Raw genomic sequence first — 17,730 nt, 5'->3', positions numbered from 1 at the left:
AGCCAGACCCACCAGGAGATGCTGCCCTTGTCTGCCCGAGGGCCCCTTGGAGCACAGCAGGCTGTGATTTCACACAGATGCAGCAGCCAGGAACACACCGACCAGTGCACCGGCCTAGCCAAGCCATGCGCATTGCTAGTAGGAAGTCCAATGTCAACTTCCCAGGGGTACTCTAGACGAGAGAGTTTGGGTGAAGGGCAGACTCAGGTGGGCAGACCCAGTTAGAAAGTGGCTTTTTTCCCTTGAATCTGCTACCTGACAAGGTCAATGGCAGCTGGGGGTGGGGTGGCGGGTGGGGATGAATGTCGGTCCACGATCCCCCTGAGTTCTGACTTTCTAATATTCTGAACCACGTGCCGCGGTCACAGACATAATTACAGGCCCTTTTCCTCGTACTTTTCAGAAGTTTCACCGGGGGCTTTCTGGCAGAAGTCCTGCTCATGCAGCTCAGAGATCTTTGCTGCCAACAGCAGAGCCCCTATTTTTCTTGTCAGCAGAGACAGTCACATTGACTGTCAAGCCTGAAAGAGCCCCACCCAGCTCTGTTTGGTGTCACGTGGTTTTTTTTTTTTTTTTTGAAAGGCCCTGCTGTAACAGCAAGAATTGCTGGGTGTCCTTTTCTAAGTAAACAGGAAATATCACTCTGTTTGAAAAAAAAAAAGAATCCCTCTTCTCAGCACAAATGCGATAATACGCCAACTTATCTTTCCCGTGAATGTTGAATTAGGAGCAGCCCAGTCCTCTTATAGCAGCCCAGCCCTCTTCTTAGCTTCTGAACCTTCAGTGAGCAGAATCTCCGGAAGGCCCGGCTGACCAGCACATTTAAAAAATCCTTCCACTGATTTCTGGGAGGCAGTAGCATCACAGTTAGGAAAGACAACGATGCATGAAAAAAAACAAACAAACTGCAAAATCACATTTAAGGGGCGAGATGGTACGCATCTAAATTTTAGTCGCAGCAAGAATTAGTGTTTTGGTATTTGACCGCTTTTCTATATCTGAAAAAGCTGGAGCCTTGAGTCAGTCGGGAGAGTTGACACGGGGCAGCAGAAAGAAACACAGGATGGATGGCTTTTTTTCCATTACATCAGGACCTGGGTTCGTGTGTCAGGCAGGCGCAACCCCACCAGTCCTCCACACACGAGCACGGTGGAGGCCAGCAGGATGGGGATTGCTTTGGTGATGCTGACCAGGGAGCCGAATATTAAGTTTCCGAGGACGGCCGCTGCTTTGCACAGTGCATTCAAGAAGCCAAAGCCTGTTGCCCTGCAAAGGACAGAGATATGGACAAGGTTGAGAAAGTGTCTTCCAAGAGTCCAACTTTAGACACAAATGTCTTCTAGGATAATTTTCAAAGATCTTTAAGTAGACTGTTTTGTACGTCCTTAGAGCAAGTAATCAATTATTTGTCAGCACATTTGCAAGTAGAGAACCCCAGCTGTTGGTATTGTTCCTTCAGCCCTCTGTTGACTTTCTTGCCACCTCAACTGATTCTTATTCTGCCCATGAGTTTATTGTGAAGAGAAAGAGAAAGGACATTTCAGGGAGTCAGAAAAGTTACATTAAATTGAAATGTATGACGATGTATTTCTTTAAATTTTACTTTTTACTCCCTATCTCCTCTTAGCTTAATTCGTGTGTGAGGTTTTAAATACTTAAAGTGCATGGAACTTTCAGAGAAAATCAGGGATGACTGGGTTGTACTTGCATCGTTCTGGCACCATGGAAGTGAACTATCATACTCTTGTCCCAGATGTTTTTGGTAGCGGGCAGAAACTGAACCCTGAGCTGGGTGGCCACCAATGAGCCAGTGACACATTTCTTACACCCTCACCAGAGTCCTAGGTGGGAAATCAAGCCCAAGACAATATTACAGAGGAAATCAGATTGTAGGCCCACAGAAGATCTTGTTTAACTCTGCTGACATATAATATGTGCACGTGGTATATGAATAAGACACATCCCATTTCTTAAGGCATTCTTTGGAAAAGAAAAATTTTACTATCTTTATGGGTGTTGAATGTAATTTTACTGTGGTTTTCTAGGCAAGACATTTAATTTTGTTCATAAGAGTACCGATACTGCTGACATCATGAGATAATATGAATTTCCTCTGCCTTTATGCCAGCTCCCTGTTTTTTGCCCGTCACCGGGTATATGTGTGTAATAAAGGCACATTGAATGCAGGGTTCACTGTTGGATACCTTTATCCCCCTCCAGAGGGAAATGCATTTTATATACCGTAAAATGCAGTACTTAGTACACATCTTTCTTTGATTGATTTGTAAATTTGTTTCCTGTAGGTTTTCATTTGGCCAGTCAGAACAACTACTCATCACGACGTATGCTATTCCTAGTGATATTTTCTACAATGTGTAGATATTTACTGTGGGTATTATCCAGCCATTCCCCTTCCCATACCATAAGAAAGGAATAAGCACCCCTCCCGTGCTGTAGGAACTGAGCCATTGATTTTGCTGGTGAGAACAGACCTAAGAAACAGCAGCAAGCACTGCCTTTCTTTTTTGGCCAAGACACCTAGAAAGTCGAGTAAGTGGCCTCTGCAGTGTTGCAAAGTTGCCAACTGTTTGGATCTTGGAAGGGGTGTAAACAGAATCTCTGATGGAGAAAAACAGGAACTTCTTGAGAAGAGGGTAAGCTCATTTTGTATTCTTCCTCTTCTTTTTGGTTTGTTTTTAAAGAAAGAGACTAGTAATAGCAACAACCACCAGAAAGATAAGGAGATTTAATGTACTGATAACTATTTTCAAATGAAATTGCTTGAGGTTACACACTGAGTACCATAGAAGACTTAAGCAGAATGACGTCATCATCTACCCCACCCCCACCTCCATGGAGAGGCCAGGAGGCCAAACTGTCTTTTTTTTTTTTTTTTAATTAAAAGACTTTTTTTGAGCAGTTTTTGGGCTCCAAAAAATTGAGTGAAGAGAAGAGAGAATTTCCATATAGCCCCTCACCTTCCACCCCTATTATTAACATCTTAGTATGGCACATTTGCTACAACTAACGAGTCAATATTAATACATTACTGTGAACTAAAGTCCATAGTTTACATGAGGGTTCACTGTGTTGTGTATTCTATGGGCTTTGACAAATGTATAATGACATGTATCCACCATTATAGCATCATACAGAATAACAGTTTCACAGCCCTAAAAATCCTGGCAGCCACAGATCCTTTTACTATCTCCATAGTTTCACCTTTTCCAGAATGTCATATAATTCAAATTATATAGTATGTAGCCTTTTCAGATTGGCTTCTTTCACTTTTTTTAAACTACATTTTAGTTTCTAGATTCTAGAGTCATAAATTACCCAATGCATCTTATGGTAGTGAGATAAGCTGTATTGTTCTGGGGAAAATGGCTAGCGTGTATGTTGCTGATAAGCGAAAGGGAAACATTCTGTATGAAGAAGTCTCTTGATGACAAAACTTCAGAATGAGCCATGAGGAATTTACATCTGGGTTAAAATAACCATATTTTGCCAAGCTATAAACCTCTAGTACAACTCAGAACAGGGTAAAAAATACAGGCAGTTATCTCCTTTCATTACCGAAACTATAACAGAGGAATAGACGACTTCCTGAGATCTCCAAGCAGCAATAAGAGAGATGCATCAGGAACATCTGGTGTCAGAAGCCGCTAAAAAATACGATCAAATTCTAATTTCTTAAGAATCTCCGTTTTCATTTATCACGCAGAGGCAGTTCTTCAGATAATAATCTGGTGTGGCTACAAAGCACATAGCCTCCTTAAATTACTGTGGGCATTCCAGAAAACATGACTGTCCTTTCCTTGCATAAGTAAATTATTTCTTCAAATAATTGAAGCTGGAGGGTGTGATTTTCTACACACAGGAGACACAGTTGTATTAGAAAAATTATTCTCAAAGTGGTTCTCCCTTGGGGTTATCTGTTTATCAGTAAACAAGCTTTTAGTTCACTTATTCCCTTGTTCTTATTTAAAGGAAGGTTATGAGCTTCTGCAGACATCCTAAGCACAAGTCACTTTGTCATCAAGGCCTTGGAGGGTGACGAGCTCAGAGCTGGCAGAGCCCAATTGGACTTAACTGACTTCCCAGCAGTAGGAAAAGCTACTGCATTTTTTTTCCAGACCAAAGATGTTCTGTGTCTTCTCTTAACCAACAAGCACCCAAGAGGAAGAATGCAATAATCTGTTGTCTTTTTACAAGTTCCATCCCTTGTTCCCCTACCTCTCCAGCCAGAATCCCTTGTTTTCAATTCTTGCTGAACCTATTTATTGAAATCTTTTAAAGGGAAATTCTTTTCCCAACAGTACCCTGTGACTGCAGCAGCCCTGTTCCCCATTCCATTAAGGCGATCCTTCTCCCTGCACCATTAACTCCCTCTGATGCTGGTGCAGGCAGCAGGCTTGCTGCAGTGCTTAGGCTCAGCTGATGGGGGATGGGGCCACCAGAGCATACCCTCACCACAGCTGCACTGTGGCTTCTTCTCCAGGGCCTTCACAATGCAGTGGGTTCTAGTGCATTTATATCGTTTTATACTTTAATTGGTGGCCAGGAGGGCTTCCCTGGTAGCGCAGTGGTTAAGAATCCACCTGCTAATGCAGGGGACACGGGTTCGAGCCCTGGTCCAGGAAGATCCCACATGCCGCGGAGCAACTAAGCCCGTGCACCACAACTACTGAGCCTGTGCTCTAGAGCCTGCAAGCCACAACTACTGAGCCCACGCGCCACAACTACTGAAGCCCGTGTGCCTAGAGCCTGTGCTCCACAACAAGAGAAGCCACCGCAATGAGAAGCCCGCACACTGCAACGAAGAGTAGCCCCTCCTTGTTGCAACTAGAGAAAGCCCACATACAGCAACGAAGACCCAATGCAGCCAAAAATAAAAAAATAAAATAAAAATTTTTTTAAAAATTGGTGGCCAGGAAAAGGAGACTCCATTCTGGATAGTGAGGATAGTTTTGCCTTCACATCCAGCCTCTTTCTTATTTGGTTTTTCTAACTTCAATGCAGGGTCAGCCCTAGGTCTTTTGAGGCTCCTGGGAAGACGAAAGGGTCACTGAATAATGGCAGCACTTAGACAACGCCTGGCACATGGTACATATGCTGGTGTTAGCCATTGTTTTAAACACTAGCTGAAATATCTGACCCATCGACTGATGAAATTAGGAAAAAAAGTTAAATGTTACATTTTGAAAAGGCCTGAAATTGTGTAGAGCGTAGATCCAGACTCAGCTCATGGAATTTACCTGTTAAAGGGTAAAGTGTGAGCATTCTTTTGGTCTCGTCTAAGCTCTGGAAATGAACTTTTTCCAGACAACTCAGTTAAGTCATTGGCAGAAGTTACTTTAGCATGGGACATTTTGGAAAGTACAGGCAGTCCTAAAATCAGAAATACATGTGATCTAAAGATTCATCTGGGAGTCGGCTATTTAAAACACAATGAATTTAATTTTTCTCATAGAAACAAGAATACAAATGATGGCTAGCTTCCCAGATTAATCTAAAAAAGCTATATTAACACTGAATCCATCTGAGCAATTGGACTACAATGCTGAGAGCACTAGAAACCCCTTGAATATTTGTCTAATAAGCAAATTGGTTCTTAATATGGTTCGAATACACATCTCCTATGCATTTATTTATTTATTAACAATCATTCATTAAGCATCTATTATGTGCCTAACACTGCACTAGGTACCAGGGACCCCAAAATTAATAAGATGAAGTCTCTTTTTACACTAAGATAGGTGCAGAGAGATCATGATAACACAACATGCTAAGTGCATTAACAGAGATACCCACAGGCTACTACGGGGCCATAGAGGATGTGAAGTGATCTCCCGCTGTGGGTGGAGACAGTTGAAGAAAGGCTTCTCAGAGGGGATGGATGAGAATAGAATTGGTCTTGAAGGAACAGGAAGAGCTTGCAGGTGAGGATGGAATGTGGACAAAGGTGTTCTCTGGCTCTCAAAATACCCTCACATCTCTCTAAAGTATCTCCGTGGTACCCCACTCAGGTGTACCTTAGACATCTTCTCCAAAACCTTCTTGAGTGCCAAATGACCTACCTCCCTCCAGTCCCCAAACAAGTTTCCCATTTCCTCCTGCAGCTGTTCTCAACTTGGGGTTAGAATAGCAACCTGGTTGAACTACGGTGCAGACATGTGTAACCACAGCCTCACCCAGCCGTGCGCAAAACATCACTTGTGGAGCTTTTAAAACACAGTGATGTGGTCATACCAATGCCTAGGGCCATGCTCCCAGAACTTCTGACTTTACTGCTCTACTGGGAGTCAAGGCATTGGTATTTTTTAGAAGCCCTGTGTGAGTCTAAGGGGTATCCAGGGCTGAGCACTCTGCAATTCTCCCAGAAATACCTACACTTTTGAATTGATTTTGATTTACTGTTATATACAAAACACAATTACAAAAGCAAAACATCTGCTCCAGCCCTCCAACAAATGGTTTTTTTTTTTTTTTGGCGGTACGCAGGCCTCTCACTGTTGTGGCCTCTCCCGTTGCGGAGCGCAGGCTCAGCGGCCATGGCCCATGGGCCCAGCTGCTCCGCAGCATGTGGGATCTTCCTGGACCGGGGCACAAACCCGCGTCCCCTGCATTGGCAGGTGGACTCTCAACCACTGCGCCACCAGGGAAGCCTCAACAAACGGTTTTCAGTTCTGAATTTCCTTTAGTGTGCTTCCAATCATATCTATATTTTTGCAAATCACAGGATTTCTACAACTTTGCTTTCTGCTTTCCCCCCAATCATTCCCAAAGCTGTTTGTTTGCGTTTTGTTTAAAACGAAATGATTTGGCACATAACCATTATTTCTGTAACCATACCATTGGATAATTAGAGCTTTCTAAATTTGGAGGAGCATGAATGAGATTGCCGTGAACACCTTCATGTATAGGACCTCCTTTGTCTGGACGTGTTCATTAGGGAATATCACGCAGTACAACACAGCCAAGGGAAAATGTTCACGATATGGTGTGGGGAGACCGAGGGCAACCAGGAGCACCGAGGCCCACAGGAGAGGAATTAACGTCAAAGGCTTCGCCCAACCTCTTTTCTTTCCCCTCCCTGGGCCTGCTGTCTTATTTACTCAACTCTGCACAGCTCATTTTCACTAGAGGCAGTTTCTCACCTAACCTGCCTCATTTCCTTTTCTTCCAACTCTTGGTTGGACTCTGGGCAGCCATGAAAACTCTCCCTGCTGGACCAGACCTCCTTCCTGCTCCCCTCCTAAGGGTTGGCTTGTACCAACCGCAAGGCTCTCCTGTCAGGGTTTAGCCTTATTTAGATCCTGGCCACATCTCTGGGGTGGGCCTGTGTAGCCTTTTACATTCACTCATTGCAACGTGCTTCAGGGCTGGCACAGGGATGAATGGGATACTTGTGAAATGAACTAAGGAATTTTCTGATGTCTTCAAAATACATTGGAAGTATATTTCTGTAATGGGTAGTTTTTTAAATCAACATTGTTAATTTTACTATTCAAATCTTTATATCTTCGTTTTTGAATTTTATTTATTTTTTCATACAGCAGGTTCTTATTAGTTATCTATTTTATACATATTAGTGTATATATGTCAATCCCAATCTCCCAATTCATCCCACCACCACCGCCCCGCCCTGCCACTTTCCCCCCTTGGTGTCCATATGTTTGTTCTCTACATCTGTGTCTCAATTTCTGCCCTGCAAACTGGTCCATCTGTACCATTTTTCTAGGTTCCACATACATGTGTTAATATACGATAAGTAATGGGCATTTTTTAAGAAAACTGAAGTATAGTTGATTTACAATGCTGTGCTAGTTTCTGGTATACAGCAAAGTGATTCAGTTATACATATATATACATATTCTTATTTATTTATTTATTTATTTATTTATGGCTGCATTGGATCTTCGTTGTGGTGCGCGGGCTTCTCATTGCAGGGCTCAGTAACTGTGGTGCATGGGCTTAGTTGCTCCGTGGCATGGGGGATCTTCCCGGACCAGGGATCGAACCCGTGTCCCCTGAATTGGCAAGTGGATTCTTAACCACTACGCCACAAGCGAAGCCTGTTTTTCATATTCTTTTCCATTATGGTTCATTACAGTATATTGAGTACAGCTCCATGTGCTATACAGTAGGACCTTGTTGTTTTATCTATTTTATATATAGTAGTTTATATCTGCTAACCCCAAATGTAATGAGCATTTTAGTGGACATTAGTTGGTCCATGTTTATTTATTGATGCCAGACTATTATTTTGCTTTCGTGGAGGAAAAACCCCTAGTTTCACATTCTGAAATCAGGACAGACTGAATTCAGTTGCTTTCTGATCTTCAAAGGAAGAGAAAATTTGTCTCATCTAAGCAGTGAGTATAGGTGTGTGGTCTGTGTGTGTCCTCCTTAATTTGGGAAGATGGCATCCTGCAAGCAGGGCTTTTCTTACTCACAAACAAGTGGAGGACTTACTTGCAGTTTTGAGCCCATAGGAATCCCTGGGCCCAAAGTGGGCTTCCAACTCCCTCCCTCCCCACAACCAACAAGGGTCATCCTATTGCTTGTTCCTGTTGAAATGCAAATATATTCAGGTCAAAATGGAAGCCTTTGTGTCTTATCACTTATCTGATAAACCTCGCTAGGAAGCGAGTCCCTGGGCCAGGGTAAATGATGACAGAATGAAAGTGAGCCCTGGGAGGCAACCTGGAGTTCGTCTAAGGCCATGGTTGATGGACACGGCTGTATATCCCAAACACTGTGTGAGTTTCTTAGAAACTGATTCCCAGAGGCCCACCCCAGACCTACTGGGATGGTTCTATATGTCACAGACTAGGTATGCCCATGCTGGGAGCCGCACCGAAGGGTCATTACATCTGGGTTTGATGCTAAGGGATCCAGGGCAAGTTACTTTCCCCCCTCTGTGGCTCCTTTTCCTCACCTGAAAATGGAATAAAACTACCTACCCTTGTAGGGTTGGAGAGAGGATTAAATAAGGTTAAATGAGATAATCTGAATACTCAGCCTGACTCTCCCTTTCATTTCTCAGACGAGAACACCAAGCTCCAGAAAGGTTCAAGGACTAATCTAAAGTTACCCAGCTGCTTTCTGGTAGTGTCCATACCTGAGTTCAGGTTTCCTCCACATTGCTGATGGAGAAGCAGGAGGAGAGGAAGAAGATGTTTCCAACAGGCAGTGCTGAATGGGGAAGGGGGAGCTGACAGTTGCAGGCTCTGGAGGACACAGGCCGTGGATGGACAAAGTGGAAGAGGGACACAGAAGGGCAGCGGGGGAGAACTGAACAGGAATGCTCCCTCACTCACAACTGGTCCAACTAGCTTACCTTGGAGAGTAGGGAGCCAGACCCCACACAGGGAGGAAGCCTATCACCCATAACCGGCCAGATTGTAAAAAACATCTTTTTTTCCATCTTTCTATCTTTTCATCTATCAGTCATTCACCTGGAGTCCTGGTAGTGAATAAGGAAAACAAAGTCCTGCTCTCAAGGAGCTCACATTCTAGTGGGTGACAGACAGTAAACAAATGTACACCCTAACATCCTATCATCATATGGTCTGGGAGGTAATTTGCTTTAAAAGTACATCAGTATAAAGATAAGTTGTCTCTATACCCATAGAATTTAAAACATGTTAATCAGGAATTAACAGGCCAGAGGTGATTACTTAGGGCTTTAACTATCATTTTAGAAATCTACATGAGAAGGTTTGTTAATGAACATGGAGATCAGTTTTCATTGGTGATACGAGCGCTTGATATGCAGTTGACTAGAATGTTCTGCCCTTAGCACGATGGATGGACAAGCATCCTCCAAGCCCCGCAACCTGCTGAAATGGTACCCTTGGTCCAGATTCCAGACTCTAGAGCCCACTGGTCCTGGACTCTGCTGCCTGCCCAGCCCCAAGTCTGGTGGTCCTGCTGTCAGCATGTCATGTCCATGGCCCTTTCAGGCAAGGGCAGAGAGATGGACTTCCCTGGAGTCAAGAACGGGCTGTAGGACTGTTTTTGTGACCATTTGCACATTTGGTAGGATTTGCTGCCATTTAATACATCCCCTGGGGGTGAGGTGGTGGGTGAAGGGCCATATACTGCCCCCCCCCCGCCACTTTCCACTTCTAACTTCCAGAGACAAAAATGATCTGACATTTGCTGAATGGCCAAAGTGACTCAGGTCACGTAAAATATAAACATATATAATGATATGGGCTCTAAAAAAAAATAAGCAGGGCAAAGGGAAATGGATGGAGTGCAGGTTGGTTAGAAAAGATGACTGAATCAAAGATTCCTTCATCTCAAAATCTTTAAACAATAAGTGAGGTCTTTATCTTCATGGGCACAGATGTAGAATCTCCTCATTTTATACCTCAAACAACTGAGGCACAGTTACGCTGAGTGGTCTTCCTGAGGTCACACAGCTGGCCGGTAAGAGATCCAGGATTAAAGAACTTCAGGTCTGAGCTCCCGGAAGGAATGGGGAACTTCTCTAAGCAAACACAGTCCTAAGGGGAGAGGCTTAGGTTGGTTAATTCTGGGCAGATGTTTTAATTTTAGCTCATCAAGGAAGGGGACCAGCCCAGAGCACTGGGTGACAGCAGCAGCTGCCCAGGATGAGCAGGGAACAGCAGGTGGGAGCAATCGGGGGTTTATTTTCTCATCCTTTCTGAGGTCATATCTAAAACTGGGCATGTGTAAGGGGGGGAGGAAGAAGGAGGCCAGTGGCCAGAGAAATCCAGGAGCAGGTTGCTAGAAGAATCCCCGTGAGACAGGCGTGCTGGGCTGAGGGATTCTGTGCAGAGTTGGTGGCCAGTGGGGACAGCCTCGGTTTCATCACTTACAAGGTGGGAGCTCCTTGCCCTGAGCTCCATGGAGGAGGGGTAAGAATGGCTCTGGGCCATATGGAGATAGGAAGTGTGAGCCGGGGAGCTCCCAGCAGGAAGTCACTGCCTGGATGCAGAAGGACACGCAGGCTGGAACTCAGAACCAAAATGAACCAGAGCATGTGCTGCCTGTAGAGATCTTCTTTGACTTACTATGAGTTACATCCCTCCAAACCCATCATAAGTTGAATGTATCGTAAGTCAGAGATGCAGTTAATAACCCTACTGAACATCATAGCTTAGCCTAGCGTCCCTTAAATGTGCTCAGAACACATACATTAGCCTGCGGTTGAACAAAATCATCTAACGCAAAGCCTATTTCATAATAAAGTGTTAAATATCTCATGTAATTTACTGAATACTGCATTGAAAGTGAAAAACAGAATGGTCGTATATATGTTCCTTCAAGTCTCAGCTCAGATATCACTCCTTCTAAGGAACCCTTTCTTCTGCTTTCAGAACACCATGTCCTTTCCCCACAATAACCCTGACCACACTATGTTGTGTCCGATGTTCACTTGTCCTTAAGCTCCATGAAAGTAATGACCACAAAGTAATGACCACGAATGGCTTATTCATGGTTGTATCACAGACACTCCAAAAAAAGTTGTTGCGTAAATAAATGAACAATATTAAAAGTCATATTGAGATGGAGTAGACATACTTTTCTTATTCTTCCTACTAAATACAGCTAAAAGTCCTGGACGTTATAAAACAAACCTAAGAAGACTCTGGAAGATAAAGAAAAAAGGCAGAGCAGCTGGGGACCTGGGGAATGGTGGCTTCCTGAATTTTCTTTTTGCCTCATACATCTGAGACTTGGAACTGACGAAGCTGGCAAAAGGAAATACCAACAGGTACAGATTTCAATAACACCCCAACCAGAGCCTGCTCTCTCTACCCAAAGGACCAGGATAGAGGCAGCCTAGCAAGACAGAAAACGTTTAGACAACAACCTCGCTTCTCCAACCAAATACTGGAAAAAAGTGCAACCCAACTGCCAGCCACACCAGCAAAGGCCGAGTGGAGAACCTAGACTTCCATCCTCGTGAACCTGTAATGAGGGGCCTCAACATCACCATTGGGGTGGTGTCAGGGAAGGCTAAGTAGGAAGCTGGGATTTTCATCCATGCTGGCCAGTAATGAGTTTGTCCCTCCATGGTACTGGTTATCTTGAGGGGAGCCTGGACTCCCACCGCTGTGCAGCAGGAATGAGGACACCCTTTCTTGGCTGTCAATGGAGGCTGAGCGGTAACCTGGACATCTATCTCCACCTGGCAATAATGGGGTAGTGCACCCCTTCCCCTCCCAGAGAGATGTCTGAGAATGCCAACCAAAACCAAAGGCTTAAATAAGATCAGAAGTCTCAGAACATAATATGAAAATGACTGCTTTCAACTGAATATCACTTATCATCCAAATAACCAGGAAGAGCTCAAACAGAATGAGAAAAAACAATTGAGATGTCAACATTGACATGACAGAGATGTTAACATTATCTGATAAAACTTTTAAAGCTGTCATTATAATAATGCTTCAATGAGCAATTATGAACACACCTGAAACTCTTGAACACACAGAAATACAGAACACATCATGAAAAAATAGGAAGCCTCGGCAAAGAAATAAAAGACGTAAAGAAGAACCAAACTGAAATTTTAGAACTGAAAAATCCAATAACCAAAATAAAAAGCTTAGTGACTGGGCTCAACGGCAGAATGAAGGAGAGAGTGAAAAGAATCAGTAAATTGAAGACAGAACAAGAGACACCATCCAATCTGAAAAACAAAGAGAACATAGACTAAAAAAAAAGTTAACAGAGCATCAGGGACCTGTGGGACTCTAACAAAAGACCTAATACTTATATCACTGGAGTCCAAGCAGGAAAAGAGAAAGTATTCAAATAAATAATGGTTGAAATTTGAAATAATGGCTCACAAATTTGGCAAGAGATACAAACCTACAGATATGAGAAGCTGAGTGAATGCCAAATGTGATAACCCAAAGAAATCCACACCAAGGCAAAGAAAAAAGTCTTGAAAGCAGCCAGAAGCAACACTTCACCTATAGGGAAAAACAGATTGCTATATTCCTCCCTCTAAAAATGTTGCACTGGGATCTGATGCTGTCTCCAGGTAGATCGTGTCAGAACTGAGTGAAATTTTAGAACATCCAGTTGGTGTCTACTGGGAATTAGAGAATTGCTTGGTATGGGGAAAAAAACCCTCCATATTTGGTGGCCAAAAGTCAAGAATTGAGCATGGAGGAAAAAAAACCCGAGCTTTTCCTTACAAAAAGTGTTAGCAGTGGCTGTCCTGCTTCATTTTTCAGGCACAGAAAAGTGCTGCTTCATAAGTACATACAATTTTAATTTCAAATTTTCCTGCCTCTTTATGAAACGATTTAGGGTAGCTTATAAAAGACAAAATTAGGGCTTCCCTGGTGGCGCAGTGGTTGAGAGTCTGCCTGCCGATGCAGGGGACATGGGTTCGTGCCCCGGTCCATGAAGATCCCACATGCCGCGGAGCGGCTGGGCCCGTGAGCCATGGCCGCTGAGCCTGCGCGTCTGGAGCCTGTGCTCCGCAACGGGAGAGGCCACAACAGTGAGAGGCCCGTGTACCGCAAAAAGAAAAGACAAAATTAATAAAATAGGAATGCAAGAGTGCAAACCAGGATGAGGAGAAGCAAAGCAAATACCTGGACCATGGAGATGTAACACCGACATAGGCACTCTGCCTCTTGACCTCACAGCAGGGAAGCAAATGTGAGGAATTACTAATTTTTATCATATGAAGTGAAGAGACAAAGCAGCTCCCCAGAGCAGGTCCTGGAACTCGCTGCAGATCAGGTGGTGGGCTCTACAGAGAGGAAAGGTGCACTCTGATGGGAAACGTCCTGTCCTCACTCGTGCTTTCACAGTAAATGCAAGCCAAGAGTATAACATTAAAGGTCAAGTCCGCACTGTGGTTGACAAATGTGGCTTTCAAGTGTTATAACTTTCATAGCATTTAGATTATATGGTAAGTTATGTCCCCCCAGTATAATCATTTTCACCGGGATTTTGATAGGAGTTGGCTGTTGAATAGCTCAAGAGGCTACTTGGGGCCTGGAATCAGAGTGTCCTAGTAAGTGATCATTAAGGACAGATTGTAGAAACTGGGCAAGGAGTTGGCCATGCTAAAGTTCTAGTATGAAAAAATCACACCCTATAACCAACATTCTTGTCAGGATGTATTCTATTCTGCTTCCACGGGGAGAAGAGGCCATAGGGTACCTACACACAAAAACAGTTGGGGTTTTCCTCTAACAGCTGAGCCAGAGATCAGGGGAGCCCTCCTATGTGACCCAGAGGAAAGCAGCAGAGATGAAACAGAAGGCTTTAGCCCGAAACAGAGTAGGTGGTGCTAGCTAAATCACCATGGCCCTAGTGATGCAGCTCTGGCAGGTAAGTTCTCTCTCCATCACTTAAGGAAGTGACTTCCTGTACGTTATCTGGTAACATCAGCTTGAAAGCTGGAGAACATCTGCTAGCAACAGCGTGGCTAAAGTGAGGATGCACCTTGCCAATTTCTGAGTCCTGGCCCAGCTGCCATGCTCTGAAACATATCCCCATGCTTTGCTGCTCCAGCAGCAGCAAACTGAACGTAAGAGGAATACTACAGCAGGCTGGTGCCTGGGACAGGTGGGACTCCTCTGAAGCTGACTTTGTCATAGCCATGCCAAACCTTCCTGAGACTGCTTGCTGGTGATCTGGGACACTTCTACCCAACTGGCCTTCCTTCCTTACTCCTCCATGGGGCTCAGGCTTGCACTGCAGCCAGACTGTACCTCCCTCCCCATTTTCTCTCATAACCCACATTTCCTCTAACAAAAATCCGTGCATGTTTAATCCCATCTTGTCCTCTGCTTCTCAGAGGATCTGAGCTAATACACAGGGCAATTTCTGTTTTTATCTTGCTTGATGTTTAACCTTTCCGACAACAGAAACACAGCAGGTCCATGTTTCTCATGGACAGACCCACCTGATTTGTGGCGTTTTGTTTTTAAGCCAGGTTTTTGCCACGGGAGAATACTCATTCTTCCATTCCTGTGGCAGAGGGATAAGCAGCTCATTCATCTCAAATAGTATCAAGCTTTTAAAATGTAAAATAAAAAGGTTACAGGCTATGACACAGCCTTGCTTTAACATTGAGGGGCTTTTTTAAACGTCTAGTTTAGTCCACACCTGGGCGCAGTTTGCAGGATGAGAAGGCAAGCAAGCTGCAGAGTCTTAATCTTGTTTTGGCAGCATCCTAGTCCCGTGACACCCATCCCAGGAGCTTGCCCACAGAAGAGAACTAATGTTTGTTGAAAGAAGGGAGGAGATGCCAGTTATGGGTTGTATGGTTCCTTTCAGAGCGTAAGTCAGGTTACTAATTAGAATATCTGATAAGCAGACATCCATAAGAGTTCCAGATACTCAGCAGGGAGATGGATACTGGAGTACCTACAGGGTTCCTGTAAGCTCAGTAATGTTCATGAAGAAGAAATATAAGTTAGAGAGTCTGGGTATGCAGAGAATGTACCCACTGGGGCCAATAAACAAAAGGAGGACTCAGGATCAGTTGAAAATTGATATCCCAAATGTCTCTGCATTGTCATAGAAAAAACCCTCCTCCATCTCAAAGTCCAGAGAATGCTGGCTCCATCCTCTAGCAAAGAGGGCCTCCATGGTGACGGAGTGTACGCGAAATAAAAGAAGGCAAAGGCCATTTGTCTTCACTCATGTCAAATGGCAGAACAGGCTTCTATTCTTTTCATGAGTCAGCTGCTGAAGCTCCACCCCAAAGCCCTACCTTCTAGCCCTTTTTATGATACGAGGTGCAAAGTCTCTGTGTCTCCATTTTGGGAACAGATGCATAATTTTCTTCCAATAGCTATCTTTTTTTGGTCACTGGAAATGTGTTGGGCTTTCCTTCAACAGACCAGGAAGGTCAAGAGGTATGTTCCAGAGACCTCTTTGTGGTGCCTTAATGCAGAGCTCACGTAGATACTTGCAAATGTAAGGTAAGAACCCTCTCAGGACTGATAAGGGGCCCGGAGAGGCTCCTTTTTTTTTTTTTTTTTAAGCATTATTATTATTATTATTTAAAACATTTATTGTTTTGTATACATTATTTTATTTTATTTTAAATTTATTTATTTTATTTATTTTTGGCTGTGTTGGGTTTTTGTTGCTGCGCTTGGGCTTTCTCTAGTTGCGGTGAGCGGGGGCTACTCTTCGTTGCATTGCACGGGCTTCTCATTGCGGTGGCTACTCTTGTTGCAGAGCACGGGCTCTAGGCGCGTGGGCTTCAGTAGTTGTGGCACACGGGCTCAGTAGTTGTGGCACGCGGGCTCTAGAGCGCAGGCTCAATAGCTGTGGCGCACGGGCTTAGCTGTTCCACGGCACATGGGATCTTCCCAGACCAGGGCTCGAACTCATGTCCCCTGCATTGGCAGGCTGATTCTTAGCCACTGCGCCACCAGGGAAGTCCCCGGAGAGGCTCTTACAGCCTATCGCTCCCTGTTTCATTACTGCTTCCTCATGCTGTTAGCCAGCAAGCTAAGTCATGGACACAATTAAATTCCTTCACTGGTTTCATTGCCCTAGTAACTCCAGCTAGCAACTATATTCCCCTACATTTTCTTTTTAAAAGAGATGAGTAGATGTATAAAATAAATAAGCTACAAGGACATATTGTATAACACATGGAATATAGCCAATATCTTATGATAACTATAAATGGAGCATAACCTTTAAAAATTGTAAATCACTATGTTGTACATTTGAAACATATATAATATTGTACTTCAACTATACCTCAAAAAAAGTCAGGTAAAAAAAGAACTTCAATGCCTTACCTTGTCTAACAAATTAAATATAAATATCCATACGTATACTGAAAAGCCTTCATAGTTCCTAGGCAAACCTGATTTTCCCATACCACATGACAGTTAAATATAATTATAATATTTAGTATATATGTTTAATACTAATATTGACTATATATTTAACTACATAATACATGTATACATTGCTATAAAAATATCTAGCTGTAAATATAGTCTAACTATAAAAATTGGGAACAATTTCTATTGTAATTATTTAGCATTTAACTTATGATTGTCCCTTCTCAGCAATCATCATGTATCCCCAGGAATGTTTTCAAATTGAGAAACTAATCTACAAACTGCTTTCAAAGTAATAACATTTTTAGGGTACTACGTGTAATAGTCAATGAGGAAGAAATAATGTTTTGCCTCATTAAAAAATAAAGAATAAATGAAAGATATGAGTAGAGCCTACAACTTCATAAGCCAGAATTTTTTCTTTTGGATTTTTGCTTTTTGGGGGAAATGACAGTTTGGCTTGTTTTCTCTGACTTTTCAGTGGTCCTGTGGGGCTCAGAGAACCTCTTGCTGGAGGCCCATTTCAACATACCTCCGATCTGTAGGGTACAGCTCCACAGTGACCACATCAAGAGAGTTCCAGGCCGAGATGGTCAACCCATTGTACAGACACAGCATGCCTATCATCATGGATTCGCTGGTGCCAAACCAAAGGAAGAAACAGCTGATCCCCGAAAGCACCATAGAGCCACCTGCCAACGAAGCAGACACGGCTGGGACGTTTCCTGTCATCTTAGTAGAGCAAAGACCCTCGGGGTCTTTGAGATCTCACAGCAAAACTGAATCCCAAGAGGAAGCCACAGCCTGGGTTCATAAAGCTCAGGTACAAGTGTGTTTACTTGTATATAAGGTTTGCGTCTCTAACTACCTTCTGAACACAGCGAGCATGAAATACACATCA

The 17,730-nt window shown here is 43.6% G+C and overlaps 1 protein-coding gene across 2 annotated transcripts in view; it reads right to left on the bottom strand.

The window, feature by feature from the left end:
- Positions 1 to 1,082: 1,082 nt before the first annotated feature.
- SV2C (synaptic vesicle glycoprotein 2C) overlaps positions 1,083 to 17,730 on the bottom strand; it is a 177,187-nt gene continuing 160,539 nt past the window's right edge. For both annotated transcript variants that reach the window (XM_029217661.1, XM_029217660.1), the window contains exons 11-12: positions 17,362 to 17,521; positions 1,083 to 1,266 (exon numbers count right to left, since the gene is read on the bottom strand). In XM_029217661.1, the coding sequence (XP_029073494.1) occupies positions 1,083 to 1,266; positions 17,362 to 17,521 (344 nt within the window). The remainder of the gene's footprint in view (positions 1,267 to 17,361; positions 17,522 to 17,730) is intronic.

This window comes from Monodon monoceros, unplaced genomic scaffold (genome assembly GCF_005190385.1).
Source record: "Monodon monoceros isolate NGI ecotype Baffin Bay Population unplaced genomic scaffold, NGI_Narwhal_1 Super_Scaffold_12, whole genome shotgun sequence".
NCBI lineage: Eukaryota > Metazoa > Chordata > Mammalia > Artiodactyla > Monodontidae > Monodon > Monodon monoceros.
The sequence above is the reverse complement of the archived record's forward strand: the minus strand, read 5'-3'. Positions and strand labels throughout refer to the sequence as shown.